This window comes from Oncorhynchus tshawytscha, linkage group LG32, assembly GCF_018296145.1.
Source record: "Oncorhynchus tshawytscha isolate Ot180627B linkage group LG32, Otsh_v2.0, whole genome shotgun sequence".
NCBI lineage: Eukaryota > Metazoa > Chordata > Actinopteri > Salmoniformes > Salmonidae > Oncorhynchus > Oncorhynchus tshawytscha.
Genome location: NC_056460.1, coordinates 9,698,793 through 9,714,325, shown reverse-complemented (window position 1 = coordinate 9,714,325; position 15,533 = coordinate 9,698,793). Strand labels below are relative to the sequence as shown.

Sequence of the window (15,533 nt, the reverse complement as noted above, 5' to 3'; positions counted from 1 at the left end):
GCCAGCATTAAACTTATCTTATAAAAAACAATCAATCAATCATAATAACTAGTTAACTACACATGGTTGATGATATTACTAGATATTATCTAGCGTGTCCTGCGTTGCATATAATCTGACTGAGCATACAAGTATCTAAGTATCTGACTGAGCTGTGGTAGGCAGAAGCAGGTGCGTAAACATTCATACTAACAGCACTTTCGTGCGTTTTGCCAGCAGCTCTTCGGTGTGCATCAAGCATTGCGCTGTTTATGACTTCAAGCATATCAACTCCCGAGATAAGGCTGGTGTGACCGAAGTGAAATGGCTGGCTAGTTAGCGTGCGCTAATAGCGTTTGAAACGTCACTCACTCTGAGCCTTGGAGTGGTTGTTCCCCTTGCTCTGCAAGGGTAATGCTGCTTCGAGGGTGGCTGTTGTCGTTGTGTTCCTGGTTCGAGCCCAGGGAGGAGCGAGGAGAGGGACGGAAGCTATACTGTTACACTGGCAATACTAAAGTGCCTATAAGAACATCCAATAGTCAAAGGTTAATGAAATACAAATGGTGTAGAGGGAAAAATTCCTATAATTCCTATAATAACTACAACCTAAAATGTCTTACCTGGGAATATTGAAGACTCATGTTAAAAGGAACCACCAGCTTTCATATGTTCTCATGTTCTGAGCAAGGAACTTAAACGTTAGCTTTCTTACATGGCACATATTGCACTTTTACTTTCTTCTCCAACACTTTGTTTTTGCATTATTAAACCAAATTCAACATGTTTCATTATTTATTTGAGGCTAAATTGATTTTATTGATGTATTATATTCAGTTAAAATAAGTGTTCATTCAGTATTGTTGTAATTGTCATTATTACAAATAAATAAATAAATAAAAATTGCCCGATTAATCGGTATCTACTTTTTTGGGCCTCAATCAGTATCGGTGGTGAAAATCATAATCGGCCGACCTCTAGTACACAGAGTACAAAACGTTAAGAACAGCCTCAAAATATTGAGTTTCACTCCTTTTTGCCCTCAGAACAGCCTCAATTCGTAGCGGCATGGACTCTACGAGGTGTCAAAAGCGTTCCACGGGGATGCTGGCCCATGTTGAGTCCAATGCTTCCTACAGTTGTGTCAAGTTGGCTGAATGTCCTTTGGGTGGTGGACCCTTCTTAAGACACGCGGGAAACAGTGGAGCGTGAAAAACCCAGCAGCGTTGCAGTTCTTGACACACTCGAATCAGTGCTCCTGGCACCTACTCCCACACCCGTTTCAAAGGCACTTACATCTTTTATCTTATCCTCTGAATGACACAATCCATATCTCACTTGTCACAAGGCTTAAAAATCCTACTTGAACCTGTCTCCTCACCTTCATCTACACTGATTGAAGAGGATTTAACAAGTGACATCAGTAAGAGATCATAGCTGTCACCTGGATTCACCTGGTCAGTCTGTCATGGAAAGAGCATGTTTTGCACATGAATGAGTGTGTGTGTGTGTCCGTACTGCAATTACAACAGGACTAACTGCATATAGCATAGTGACAATTAACACCAATACAACTATTACATTGTGGGGGAGCTGGCAGCCTTGTTCTGCTAGAGGAAGATGAAACATTAAAGCAACATAAAGTCAACGTAGCAGGAAAGTAGCAGGCCAGAGTTAGAAGGCAAAACGACGAGGAATAGCACCCGACACAAGCTGCTGGGTGGAGGGGAGAGCCTGTGTTATGGAGATGGGGGAGATCTGGAATGTGTGTGTTTGTGCTTCTGAAGCAGTTACAAATCGGTGCCAACGATGATCTCACGATGGCATCTGTTCATTTGAACGGCGCTAGCTGTGTCAACGCAAGCTTGAGCTGCGCAGACCCTCTCCACCTCCAAGGTGAAGTGGTGGCTACCCTGCTAAATCCTGATTGCGGTATACCTGACAGCTCTCCCTGTGACGCTAGTTAAGTGTGTCGCCTCTCAGCAGGTACCCTGAGCAGGGACGCTGCTCATCTTTGTCAAGGGGGGACACACAGAACACATAAGAATATAATACATTTTTATATAATACATTTTTTATTTGACCTTTATTTAACTAGGCAAGCCAGTTAAGAACAAATTCTTATTTTCAATGACGGCCTAGGAACAGTGGGTTATAACTGCCTTGTTCAGGGGCAGAACGACAGATTTGTACCTTGTCAGCTCGGGGATGCGATCTTGCAACCTTTCGCTTACTAGTCCAATGCTCGAACCACTAGGCCACCCTGCCGCCCCAGAGCATCTCTCATTCTATGATTCTACACAGAGCTGTCAGAGCTAACGTCCTGCCCTCCTCCTACACACCCACCACAGACAACAAGTGAATGTGATTCAGCTATGTACTGAATGTCATACAACAGCTCGTCCTTGGCCTGTATGTACTCACACACTTCTTATATTTCTACTTCCGTACATTTTAGTTACAGTTGTTTATTCATATACTGGATTCGTGACATAGCTCAACTCTTAATATATCAACTCTTAATATATCAACTCTTAATATATCAACTCTTAATATATCAACTCTTAATATATCTACTATATCTACTAATATATCTATATGTACATTTTTTTATTTTATTTTTTATTTGACCTTTATTTTACTAGGCAAGTCAGTTAAGAACAAATTCTTGACGGCCTAGGAACAGTGGGTTAACTTGCCTGTTCAGGGGCAGAACGACAGATTTTGTACCTTGTCAGCTCGGGGATTTGAACTTGCAACCTTTGAACTTGCAACTAGTCCAATGCTCTAACCACTAGGCTACCCTGCCCTATGTATAGATTGCGTTTGGATGACTGTTACAGCGCTTTTTGGGTTGTTAATTAGATTCATACTGACGCGTCTTCAATTCTTTACAGTTTACTGCATTGTTAGGAGCTAGTAACCATAAGCATTTCACAGCACCCGCGATGACATGGGCTAAACTGTGCATGCGACCAATAAACGTCGTTTTGATTTGACGCAATTCTAACTCAAGCCTAAACTGCACCAAAACTGGTGATCTGCATCCAAATAAATTCCTAGATTTGTATGAAACATTGCACATCGTCCCTGACAAATGAACGAATGAATGAATGCAGAATGAAGCAGCCAATTTCCTGCACCTGCCATCCACAAGCATAGCCGATTATACTATCAATGGCCACATCAGAGAAATACAGAGAGGAACATGGACAAGCGATTTGCAGATGTAGAGTGGGAAATATGGCGGGGGTTGGAGAATTAGTGGAAAGGGGATGTGGGGAGATGCGGGTCTGAATTCTGAGCGGGTGGGGACTTGGAATGAGTGTGGACACGGGGACTAGGTGGATTGAGGGTTTGGGGTAGTGGGGTGGATGGGAATGGGGTAAAGGTTGTATTGTGTGGCGGTGGTGGTGGGACTGGTGGTAAAACGGAGGTCGATGTGGAGGTACACTGAGGGTCTAGGCTGATAAATAGAGGAGGTCTAGGGGGGGTAAATAGCGTGTTCTTTACTGTGGGTGCTGGAGGAGGGCTGACCTCGGGTCGTGGGGAGCATGTCGGACAGGCCCTGCCACGCCGTCACCATCTCGGGGTTCCGCTGGTCCGCAAAGTTCTTCCAGATACGCAACGCCCCGTCATCTAGAGGAGGAGGGGGGGGGAGAAAAAGAGAAATAGAGAGCGAGAGAAAGAGAGCAAGAGAGGATGGTTGGAGAAAGGAAGGAGGGTGACCGAGAAGGAAAAGAGAAAAAGAGAAAAAAAAAAACGTTAGATATTATCATTCAAGGTTAGAGGTCGCTAACAACTTCCATATTTACACTTGCACAAACACTTCCTCCCTTTGTGCCCATGAGAGACGAAGCATGTGCACGTGGATTTGCATTAAACACTATGGCCTCGAGCGCGTCCATGACCTAGGAGTGCCGAAAGAACACAACAGAAGCACAGTCTATGGCTTGTCTCCCAAAAGGCACCCTATTCCCTAGATAGTGCACTACTTTTGACCAGAGCCCTATGGGTGCACTATATAGGGAATAGGTTGCTGTTTGGGAGGCATCCTATCCCTTAACAAATCTCTGAACAAAAGTTCTTACATTGGGTCTACAACAAAGCAACTTTCAAGCAATTTGACCTCATCTCTTCAGCCTCTAGCCTCCTTCAACTTTACAAACTCATATGTACAATAAAATGCGCTTGTGCCTCTCCTTCAAGCCTGGCATCTTACCACTGCTTTCAAGCCTACACACACACACACACACACACAGACAGATGAGTACACTACACACGCATCACTCAAGTGCACCACTGACCCATGGCAACACAACGCTGCGTTAACTCGGATTAATCAAATAATCCAGTATTAATAAACTCCCACGGGAAGCCGGATTAGCCAAGTCCATCACAGCCACATCGAAGTTCAAGGCTGTGTTAATAACAGGGTCTTGTTTCTCTAGTCCTCCTGAACAGATTTGTCAAAGAATCCCTGAGCGTTCAGTTTTGAGCCACTTAGCCTAAGTCAAGGCCATGTTTCAATGTAGTCTGTTCTTCCTAGAAGCAACGACTCATCGAGCTTTGATCCTTCACGTCAAGGTAGGGAAGAACTTCAAAATAAGGATGCATTTTGAAAGTATTCAGACAGGATTGCAAAACAGGGTGAATGAATGACTGTTTAAAATTACAGACAAAATCACATTACTCTATATGACTTTGGAGGCGCAAAGCATTTTAATGCAGCCCTGCGATAATTAGTTTCACATGAGAGAAATACAGTGAACAGAATGGTGCTCTCCAGCAATTCAATATAACGCTACCGACTTAATTCCTTTTATACTTATTTAAAACTGCATTTGTCACCCAGGGAACAATGTGCGCGTGCTCCTGTCTGAGGATGTGAGTCAGGCGTTTGAGGCTTGCTTATTAAGGCCTCAAGGTCTAGGAGGGAGGAAACATGCACATTTATTTGCTGCAAAATGGTGTACTTGAATTGAGGCAACTTGGGTCTATTTAGTTTCTGCATCGTTCAAGATCTCTGCATTCAGTTCGATTGGGTGATGCTGAAGAGATTGACTGTTTGTTAGATATTTTTTTTAACCTGTATGTGTGCTTGCATATGTTTGTGTGACGCACAAGACGATTAAGTCTGAGTGTATGTGCGTGTTTATGAGATGATTGAAGGGGGAGAATTAAAATTTTTCACCTAGTCGGCTCAGTGATTCGAACCAGCGATACGGAGTATAGGTGTGGACAGAGTATAGGTGTGTATAGTGTATAGGTGTGGACAGAGTATAGGTGTGGACAGAGTATAGGTGTGTATAGTGTATAGGTGTGGACAGAGTATAGGTGTGTATAGTGTATAGGTGTGGACAGAGTACAGGTGTGGACAGAGTATAGGTGTGGACAGTGCATAGGTGTGGACAGAGTATAGGTGTGGACAGTGCATAGGTGTGGACAGTGCATAGGTGTGGACAGTGCATAGGTGTGGACAGTGCATAGGTGTGGACAGTGCATAGGTGTGTATAGGTGTGGACAGATTATAGGTGTGGACAGAGTATAGGTGTGTTCAGTGTATAGGTGTGTTCAGTGTATAGGTGTGTAGGTGTGTACAGAGTATAGGTGTGGACAGAGTATAGGTGTGGACAGAGTATAGGTGTGGACAGAGTATAGGTGTGGACAGAGTATAGGTGTGGACAGAGTATAGGTGTGGACAGTGCATAGGTGTGTATAGGTGTGGACAGAGTATAGGTGTGGACAGAGTATAGGTGTGGACAGAGTATAGGTGTGTTCAGTGTATAGGTGTGTTCAGTGTATAGGTGTGTGTGTATAGGTGTGACAGAGTATAGTGGACAGTATAGGTGTGTGACAGAGTAGGTAGGTGTGTATAGGTGTAGAGTATAGAGGTGTGGACAGAGTATAGGTGTGGACAGAGTATAGGTGTGTATAGTGTATAGGTGTGGACAGCGTATAGGTGTGGACAGAGTACAGGTGTGGACAGAGTACAGGTGTGGACAAAGTACAGGTGTGGACAGAGTACAGGTGTGTACAGAGTATAGGTGTGTACAGAGTACAGGTGTGTACAGAGTAGAGGTGTGTACAGAGTAGAGGTGTGTACAGAGTACAGGTGTGTACAGAGTACAGGTGTGTACAGAGTACAGGTGTGTACAGAGTAGAGGTGTGTACAGAGTATAGGTGTGTACAGAGTATAGGTGTGGACAGAGTAGAGGTGTGGACAGAGTACAGGTGTGGACAGAGTAGAGGTGTGTACAGAGTACAGGTGTGTACAGTGTATAGGTGTGTACAGAGTATAGGTGTGGACAGAGTATAGGTGTGTACAGAGTATAGGTGTGTACAGAGTATAGGTGTGTACAGAGTATAGGTGTGGACAGAGTAGAGGTGTGTACAGTGTATAGGTGTGGTACAGAGTATAGGTGTGTACAGAGTATAGGTGTGGACAGAGTATAGGTGTGTACAGAGTATAGGTGTGTACAGAGTATAGGTGTGTACAGAGTATAGGTGTGTACAGAGTATAGGTGTGTACAGAGTATAGGTGTGTACAGAGTATAGGTGTGTACAGTGTATAGGTGTGGACAGAGTATAGGTGTATAGGTGTGTACAGTGTATAGGTGTGGACAGAGTATAGGTGTGGACAGAGTATAGGTGTGGACAGAGTAGGTGTGTACAGTGTATAGGTGTGGACAGAGTAGAGGTGTGTGCAGTGTATAGGTGTGGACAGAGTATAGGTGTGGACAGAGTACAGAGTAGAGGTGTGGACAGTGTATAGGTGTGGACAGAGTATAGGTGTGTACAGAGTATAGGTGTGTACAGTGTATAGGTGTGGACAGAGTATAGGTGTGTACAGTGTATAGGTGTGGACAGAGTAGAGGTGTGTGCAGTGTATAGGTGTGGACAGAGTATAGGTGTGTACAGTGTATAGGTGTGGACAGAGTAGAGGTGTGGACAGAGTATAGGTGTGGACAGAGTATAGGTGTGGACAGAGTATAGGTGTGTACAGTGTATAGGTGTGGACAGAGTAGAGGTGTGTGCAGTGTATAGGTGTGGACAGAGTATAGGTGTGTACAGAGTAGAGGTGTGTGTGTGTCTGACCTGTAGCAGTGAGCAGCAGGGAGTAGTCGTGTCCGTTGAGGTACTCCATAGCTGTGATGCGGGTGTAGCGAGGGTTCCCGTTGTAGAAATAGTCCAACCTCTCCGCCTTCTCCCAGTCCCAGAAACTACAGAACACACATACACTTCAGTCACTGACAACACTTCAGTCACTCCCAGCACTTCAGTCACTCCCAGCACTTCAGTCACTCCCAGCACTTTAGTCACTTCCAGCACTTCAGTCACTCCCAGCACTTTCGTCACTTCCAGCACTTTAGTCACTTCCAGCACTATACATCAAACCAAGTGTCTGTAGCACTGCCAGCTATGTTTCTATGTGCGTCACTGGACTGTGTCATGGCCCTGATAGGGGACAGACTTTTTCTCAGGGCTGCTACTACAGCATGTGTCTGAATGACCTGGTTCTGATGACTTTCAAACTCTTTTCACAGAGACGAACACAAATAACCCAACACCATATGGCTTGTTTCCACATATCCAGTTCTCAGATCAGCAAACAAACACAGTCAATGGCCACATCTCAAATGGCTTCCTCTTTCTCACATACTGTCGTGCTCCTTGTGTGGAAAGTTTCTGAAGGCACCGTTTGTCTCTGGCCAAAGTAGAGCATCACGTACAGGGACAGACTCATACGAGACAGTCAATAATGCGCCTCAAATATAGCTGGGGCGTTGCGCACAAGACAGCAGTCTCTCACCAGATGCTGTCTTTGTCTGCCACGGCGATGCAGGGGTTGAAGGGGTGGAACTTGACCACGGAGGGAACGCCAGGGTTACGGTTGATGAAGATCTGGTCGTCCAGACGCGTCACGCCTAGAGGGGGAGGAGACACTGAGCACTATCAGTCACCTGACACCAAACCGCAATCAAACAGTCAGTCATAGATAAATAAAAAATGTACAAAATGTAAACGGTCAAACAATTACAATCCATATATATATTATTTGCCTTCATCAATTCATGAAAATAAGTCAAGCGGTCTATATTTATATGGGTGTGTGACTGTGGTATCATGATAGTAAAGATATGTTTGGATGAAAACCCTCTTGTATCTCCTATAAAGATTGGAACATTTGCTCGTGAGAGCCCTATTCAATAGTCGCATTACAATCCTTGTCTAAAAAGGTCTGGCTTCGCTGCCATGACAAGCATCACTTGTGTCGTCAAGGTGTCCTTCGGGCTATCTGGAATGTCTCAAAGTGGACTGTCAAGAATTTCAGAGAAGAAATACTAATTGAAAAAAAAAATTCATAAAGTCGGGAACAAAAGAAATACCGGAGGAAAATGTTTTGAATCTAGCCTAGCAAGACCTTGGCAAGGACTTCAGACTCTGAAAAGGTGTTAATTAAAAGCTAGTCTTGTCTGTGTCGTTTTCTCTACCATGCAAAATTCAATACTGCAAGCGGGAAACCTTGTATTGTTGCTTTCAGCAAACTCATCAAGTCTTTCATCACAAATAAAACCGTTCAATCAGTTTTTTAGAAGCCTTTGAGGTTGATTCCCCGGCTCTCTTCTTTCCTGTCTCTGTTCCACGGCTCTCTTCTTTCCTGTCTCTGTTCCACGGCTCTCTTCTTTCCTGTCTCCGTTCCCCGGCTCTCTTCTTTCCTGTCTCCGTTCCCGGCTCTCTTCTTTCCTGTATCCGTTCCCCGGCTCTCTTCTTTCCTGTCTCCGTTTTCCCCGGCTCTCTTCTTTCCTTCTCTGTTATCTCTTCTTTCCTGTCTCCGTTCCCCGGCTCTAATTCTTTCCTGTCTCCGTTTTCCCGGCTCTCTTCTTTCCTGTCTCTGTTCCCCGGCTCTAATTCTTTCCTGTCTCCGTTTTCCCGGATCTCTTCTTTCCTGTCTCCGTTTTCCCGGCTCTAATTCTTTCCTGTCTCCGTTTTCCCCGGCTCTCTTCTTTCCTGTCTCCGTTCCCGGCTCTAATTCTTTCCTGTCTCCGTTTTCCCGGCTCTCTTCTTTCCTGTCTCCGTTTTCCCGGCTCTAATTCTTTCCTGTCTCCGTTTTCCCGGCTCTAATTCTTTCCTGTCTCCGTTTTCCCCGGCTCTCTTCTTTCCTGTCTCCGTTCCCGGCTCTAATTCTTTCCTGTCTCCGTTTTCCCGGCTCTCTTCTTTCCTGTCTCCGTTTTCCCGGCTCTCTTCTTTCCTGTCTCCGTTCCCGGCTCTCTTCTTTCCTGTCTCCGTTCCCCGGCTCTAATTCTTTCATGTCTCCGTTTTCCCAGCTCTCTTCTTTCCTGTCTCCGTGTTCCCGGCTCTAATTCTTTCCTGTCTCCGTTTTCCCGGCTCTCTTCTTTCCTGTCTCCGTTTTCCCCGGCTCTAATTCTTTCCTGTCTCCGTTTTCCCGGCTCTCTTCTTTCCTGTCTCCGTTCCCGGCTCTCTTCTTTCCTGTCTCTGTTCCCGGCTCTCTTCTTTCCTGTCTCCCCGGCTCTCTTCTTTTCTCTGTTCCCGGCTCTCTTCTTTCCTGTCTCCGTTGTCTTCCCGGCTGTTCTCTCTTCTTTCCTGTCTCCGTTCCCGGCTCTCTTCTTTCCTGTCTCTGTTCCCGGCTCTCTTCTTTCCTGTCTCCGTTCCCGGCTCTCTTCTTTCCTGTCTCTCCACGGCTCTCTTCTTTCCTGTCTCCGTTCCCGGCTCTCTTCTTTCCTGTCTCTGTTCCCCGGCTCTCTTCTTTCCGGTCTCTGTTCCCCGGCTCTCTTCTTTCCTGTCTCCGTTCCCGGCTCTCTTCTTTCCTGTCTCTGCTCCCCGGCTCTCTTCTTTCTTCTTTCCCGGTCTCTGTTCCCGGCTCTCTTCTTTCCTGTCTCCGTTCCCGGCTCTCTTCTTTCCTGTCTCTGTTCCCGGCTCTCTTCTTTCCGGTCTCTGTTCCCGGCTCTCTTCTTTCCTGTCTCCGTTCCCGGCTCTCTTCTTTCCTGTCTCCGTTCCCCGGCTCTCTTCTTTCCTGTCTCTGTTCCCGGCTCTCTTCTTTCCTGTCTCTGTTCCCGGCTCTCTTCTTTCCGGTCTCTGTTCCCCGGCTCTCTTCTTTCCTGTCTCCGTTCCCCGGCTCTCTTCTTTCCTGTCTCTGTTCCCCGGGCTCTCTTCTTTCATGTCTGTTGCCTTCCCTGTTTTTTTTCTTCCCCACTCTTGACCCTCTATCAAGTTTTACTTGTCTCCTTTCTCACCCCCTCAGTCTCTACTCCTCCCTCTCTATTCTTTGTCACCCTCTAACTCCCCCTATCGGTCTCCCTTGCTTTCTCTTCAAATGTACTCCCTCCCTCCCCGTCTTTTCTCTGTCTGTCCATCTCCCCAGAGGCAGGAGAATGAATGAGGGCAGCCCTGATCTTACAGTCTCTCAACTTTAGAGGATGGCAGAAAGGGATGGTTAAAAGGAGAGAGAGCGATACATGCGTATGTGAGCCTCAGCTCTGACGCCAATGGACTCGTGAGCGTGTGTGTACGCCCATGTGTGTTGTAGGAGCTGGCAGTGACGTGGGAGTGTTAGCCATTCTGTTTGAGCAGGCTCTGACTTCAAAGGGGGAGCTGGGGAGCTGCGCTGAAGCCTGGGGTCTTTAATGTGTGTGTGTAGTGTGTGTGTGTGTGTGTGTGTGTGTGTGTGTGTGTTGGAGCTTTTGGAACAGGGGGGGATTCCAATAGATCCTCAAACCCACTCTAACTTCATATGCATACTCATGTTCCCCTCACTGGTGTGTTTCACTCTTCAAATATCTCCCTATCCCTCTGCCAAGGTATGTGTGACATGTGCATGGGCACAGGTTTTTGTTCTTCTATACTGTGGGGAGTGACAGCAAATCTACACAAGTGTGTGTAGCGATGCATCGTGGATCTGTGTATTTATGTGTAGCTATGCATAGTGTTTGTGTGTGTCACCTCTCTGCGTGATGCGTTGGCTCTGTTTTCGAACGCGGGCGTTCCTCAGGAACCTCCACTCCCTCTCTTTCCTCACCTGACTCTCCACATCATGCTCCTCTGGAATCTAGAGAGAGAGAGAGAAAGAGAGCGAGAAAAAAGAGAGTTGAAGTCGGAGGTTTACATACACTTAGGTTGGAGTCATTAAAACTCGTTTTTCAACCACTCCACAAATGTCTTGTTAACAAACTATAGTTTTGGCAAGTCAGTTAGGATGTATACTATGTGTATGACAAGTACATTTTCCAAGAATTGTTTACAGACAGTTTATTTCACTTAGAATTCACTATCACAATTCCAGTGAGTCAGAAATGTACATACACTAAGTTGACTGTGCCTTGAAAAACAGCTTGGAAATTCCAGAAAATGATGTCATGGCTTTAGAAGCTTCTGATAGGCTAATTGACATCATTTGAGTCAATTGGAGGTGTACCTGTGGATGTATTTCAAAGCCTACCTTCAAACTCAGTGCCTCTTTGCTAAACATCATGGGAAAATCAAAAGAAATCAGACAAAAATTGGAGACCTCCAGAAGTCTGATTCATCCTTGGGAGCAATTTCCAAATGCCTGAAGGTACCACGTTCATCTGTACAAACAATAGTACGCAAATATAAACACTATGGGACCACGCAGCCATCATACTGCTCAGGAAGGAGACGCGTTCTGTCTCCTAGAGATGAACGTACTTTGGTGCGAAAAGTGCAAATCAATCCCAGAACAACAGCAAAGGACCTTGTGAAGATGCTGGAGGAAACAGGTACAAAAGTATTTATATCCACAGTAAAATTAGTCCTATATCGGCATAACCTGAAAGGCTGCTCAGCAAGTAAGAAGCCACTGCTCCAAAACTGCCATAAAAAATCCAGACTACGGTTTGCAACTGCACATGGAGACAAAGATCGTCCTATTTGGAGAAATGTCCACTGGTCTGAGGAAACAAATATAGAACTGTTTGGCCATAATGACCATCATTATGTTTGGAGGAAAAAGGGGGATGCTTGCAAGCCGAAGAACACCATCCCAACCGTCAAGCACAGGGGTGGCAGCTTCATGTTGTGGGGTGCTTTGCTGCAGGAGGTGCACCTCACAAAATAGATGGCATCATGAGGGAGGAAAATTATGTGGTTATATTGAAGCAACATCTCAAGACATCAGTCAGGAAGTTAAAGCTTGGTCGCAAATGGATCTTCCAAATGGACAATGACCCCAAGCAGACTTCAAAAGTTGTGGCAAAATGGCTTTAAGGACAACAAAGTCAAGGTATTGGCGTGGCCATCACAAAACCCTGACCTCAATCCTATTGAAGATTTGTGGGCAATGCTGAAAAGTGTTAACAGGGAGGTCGACAAACCTGACTCCGTTACAGCAGCTCTGTCAGGAGGAATGGGCCAAAATCCACCCAAATTATTGTGGGAAGCTTGTGGAAGGCTACCTGAAACGTTTGACCCAAGTTAAACAATTTAAAGGCAATGCAACCAAAATACTAATTGAGTTTATGTAAACTTCTGACCCAGTGGGAATGTGAAGAAAGAAATAAAAGCTGAAATCAATAATTCTCTCTACTATTAATCTGACATGTCACATTCTTAAAATAAAGTGGTGATCCTAACTGACCTAAGACAGGGAATTTTTACTCGGATTAAATGCCAGGAATTGTGAAAAACTGAGTTTAAATGTATTTGGCTGAGGTGTATGTAAACTTCCGACTTCAACTGTACCTGTTGTATTTCTATCAGATTGAATAGGGCAGAAGCAGGTCTAAACTGGAAGTGGTTACAGCGCTAAAAGAAGAAGACACTTGCTTCCCTTCCTCTCGCTCCCCTCCAATTATAGTCCTTCATGGTCTTGCATAAAGACAAGAGCTTCTTGATACTGGGCTAAATGAACATGGTTGCCTCTCAGGCTGCTAAGTGTTCTCTCCCACGTTTCAAACCACCCTCATCCTCTTCCTGCCCATCTAACACTCTTATCTCACCCTCTCCTCTCGTTCTGCCATCCCATTCTTTGGAATGATGGGTTAATGAGATAAATGAAGAGGATCCTCGTAGGCTTGAAGTGTTAAAAGCTCTATCCTTGCTTGTCCTCTCATCGCTCCTCCCCCTCTATTCATTCCTTAACCCCTCCCTCCCTCCCTCGCTCTCCATCCATCCATCCATCACCTCTCTGAGGGCTGCCTCTCAGGCTGTGTTGAGGGGTTTTCTCCTCCCTCACACTCCCATAGCCCCCTCTTTCTCTCCATCCATCCATCCCTCTCTGAGGGCTGCCTCTCAGGCTGTGTTGAGGGGCTTCCTCCTCCCTCACACTCCCATAGCTCCCTCTTTCTCTCCATCCATTCATCCCTCTCTTTCTGAGGGCTGCCTCTCAGGCTGTGTTGAGGGGTTTCCTCCATCCCTTAGTCCCTGACAGGGAGAGAATCATTAGCGAACATCAATGGAGGTCCTCTGGTGTAATTGCAGAGGGCAAGGAAGGGATTGAGTTTGAGTGTTTCCGTGTGTGTACGCGTGTGTCTGTGCATGCGTGCATTTGTGTGTAGATCTGTGTGTGTTTCTAAGTGGAGGTGTGTGCATGTCGGTTTCTGTGCGTCCGTGTATGCGTACATGTCCCTGTGTGTATAGCTGTAACCATTAGCATTATGGACAGGGCTGGTAATGCACAGAGAAAGGCTGTAATGGAGTGTAATGGTGGAGGGTTGTGAGGCCAGACTGTTGCTGCTTATTAAGTACATGCCCCACCAGGCTCCCTGCTCTGCCCTCTGAATACTAAACACTAACAGAGCAGCCACACACTGATTGCATCCCAAATGGCACCCTAGTCCCTATGTACTTTTGACCAGGGCCCATAGTGGGTTTTCTAGGGGATAGGGAGCCATTTCGGACACAGTCACTGACTGCTACTGCAGCTGCAACCGCATGTGGATTCATATGCTCTGGTAATCACCACCAAGCACTCACAGTGACATAACATGTAGAGGGGTGGAGGGAGGGACAGCTGGAGGGGGGTGGAGCGAGACAGGGATGGTAGAGAGAGAGAGCGAGTAGAAGGGTGAAGAGAAAGAGTAGAAGGGGGGGAGAGAGTAAAAAAGGGGGGAGAGAAAGAGGGTAGAAGGGGAGAGAGAAAGAGTCAAAAGGGGGATAGAAAAAGAATGATTAAATAAAGGAAATAGCATGTGCAAGTCACTGTTTGCTTGGACATCTCTACAGTGCTAAGACACTAAGGCCGGCCTCAGTCAGAGCTGATGAGTGTGTGTGTAGGTGTGTGTGTCAAGGTGAGAGGCTGTCATGATGCTGGGTCTCAGCTAGGGCTGCAGGATATGGGCTAATAATCTAATTGGCATGACATCGAATGAAAAAAGCCAGGTACAGTAGAAGTTGTGATAGGGTAGGCACCAAAGTGTTGGTCAGTTTCCCAGGGGACCCTTATTACATTTGAATGTTACATTAATGGTGAAAAAAAATGCAATATGGATAGCTCAGCCCTAAATGGATATCTCAGCCCTAAATGGATATCTCAGCCCTAAATGGATATCTCAGCCCTAAATGGATATCTCAGCCACTAATGTGGGACATTACACACTGACTGTACAATGACCCTGTCTGAGAAAGGAGGGAGACACCCCCCCCCACACACAAAAGCTCTGCTAACGGTTATACACACACACCTCGTACTGCTGACACATTGATATGATAACCTGTGTACAGACTTTCAGACACAACGGCTCTTTATGGGAGCGTTCCAGAAATTGCAAACACAGCTTTCTCATTTGTACTTCTGCAAAGTGCATACCTCTCCCTCTCTCTTCCCGCTCTCGTTTTCCTCCCTCTCTCCTATCCGTCTCAACTCACCCCATCACCCCTTCTATACCATGTCCCCACTTTGTTCCTGCCTCTCTGTACTGTTTCTCAAGCCCCTTCTCTCTTTTCCACCTACAGCCTCTCACCATCCGTCTCTCTCTTTTTCCCTCTCTCACCTCCAGACCAGAGTCAGTTTGGCAAAGTCAAGACGAGCTAACAACGTTTATTTTTTCTCTTTCTTCCAGAGGAGAGGATGGAGAGATGAAAGGCTGGTTTGAGAAAGCGTTGGAGGGTGTAGCGGCTCCTATAACTGCATTATAGTTATAACTGTGTGTGAGAATGTGTGTGAGTGAGGACACTGTGTGTGTGCACGCATGTGCGTGTGTGTGTGTGTGTGTGTGGAGACAGCCATACACATGACTCAGCTGCTTCCTCTGACCATCAAAGGAAGGTCAGGTGCTGTAACAGGCTTAACAGCTTCCTTGAACAGGTACTGACACACTACGGCAAGAGAGAGAGAGTGTGTGAGAGCGAGAGGGAGAGAGAGAGAGAAAGTGGGATGAAAATAGAAAGAGAGAGAAGTGTAGTACAGTACCTTCATAACAGGCTGAGCAAAGTACTTGGCACTCCAGTCACACAGCCCTGTAGACAGGTTGGCATTCATGTAGGCCTTGTGACCTCCTGGGTCATCTGACACACACACACACACACACACACACACACACATCACACCCACGGCCTGACACACACACAGACAATTAAAA

At 46.0% G+C, this 15,533-nt stretch overlaps 1 protein-coding gene across 1 annotated transcript in view; it reads right to left on the bottom strand.

The window, feature by feature from the left end:
- Positions 1-15,533, bottom strand: part of LOC112230310 (regulatory-associated protein of mTOR) — a 242,324-nt gene that overhangs the window by 15,698 nt on the left and 211,093 nt on the right. The window contains 5 exon segments of the mRNA XM_042310765.1: positions 3,514-3,615; positions 7,075-7,199; positions 7,790-7,904; positions 10,939-11,044; positions 15,365-15,462. Of these exon segments, the coding sequence (XP_042166699.1) occupies positions 3,514-3,615; positions 7,075-7,199; positions 7,790-7,904; positions 10,939-11,044; positions 15,365-15,462 (546 nt within the window).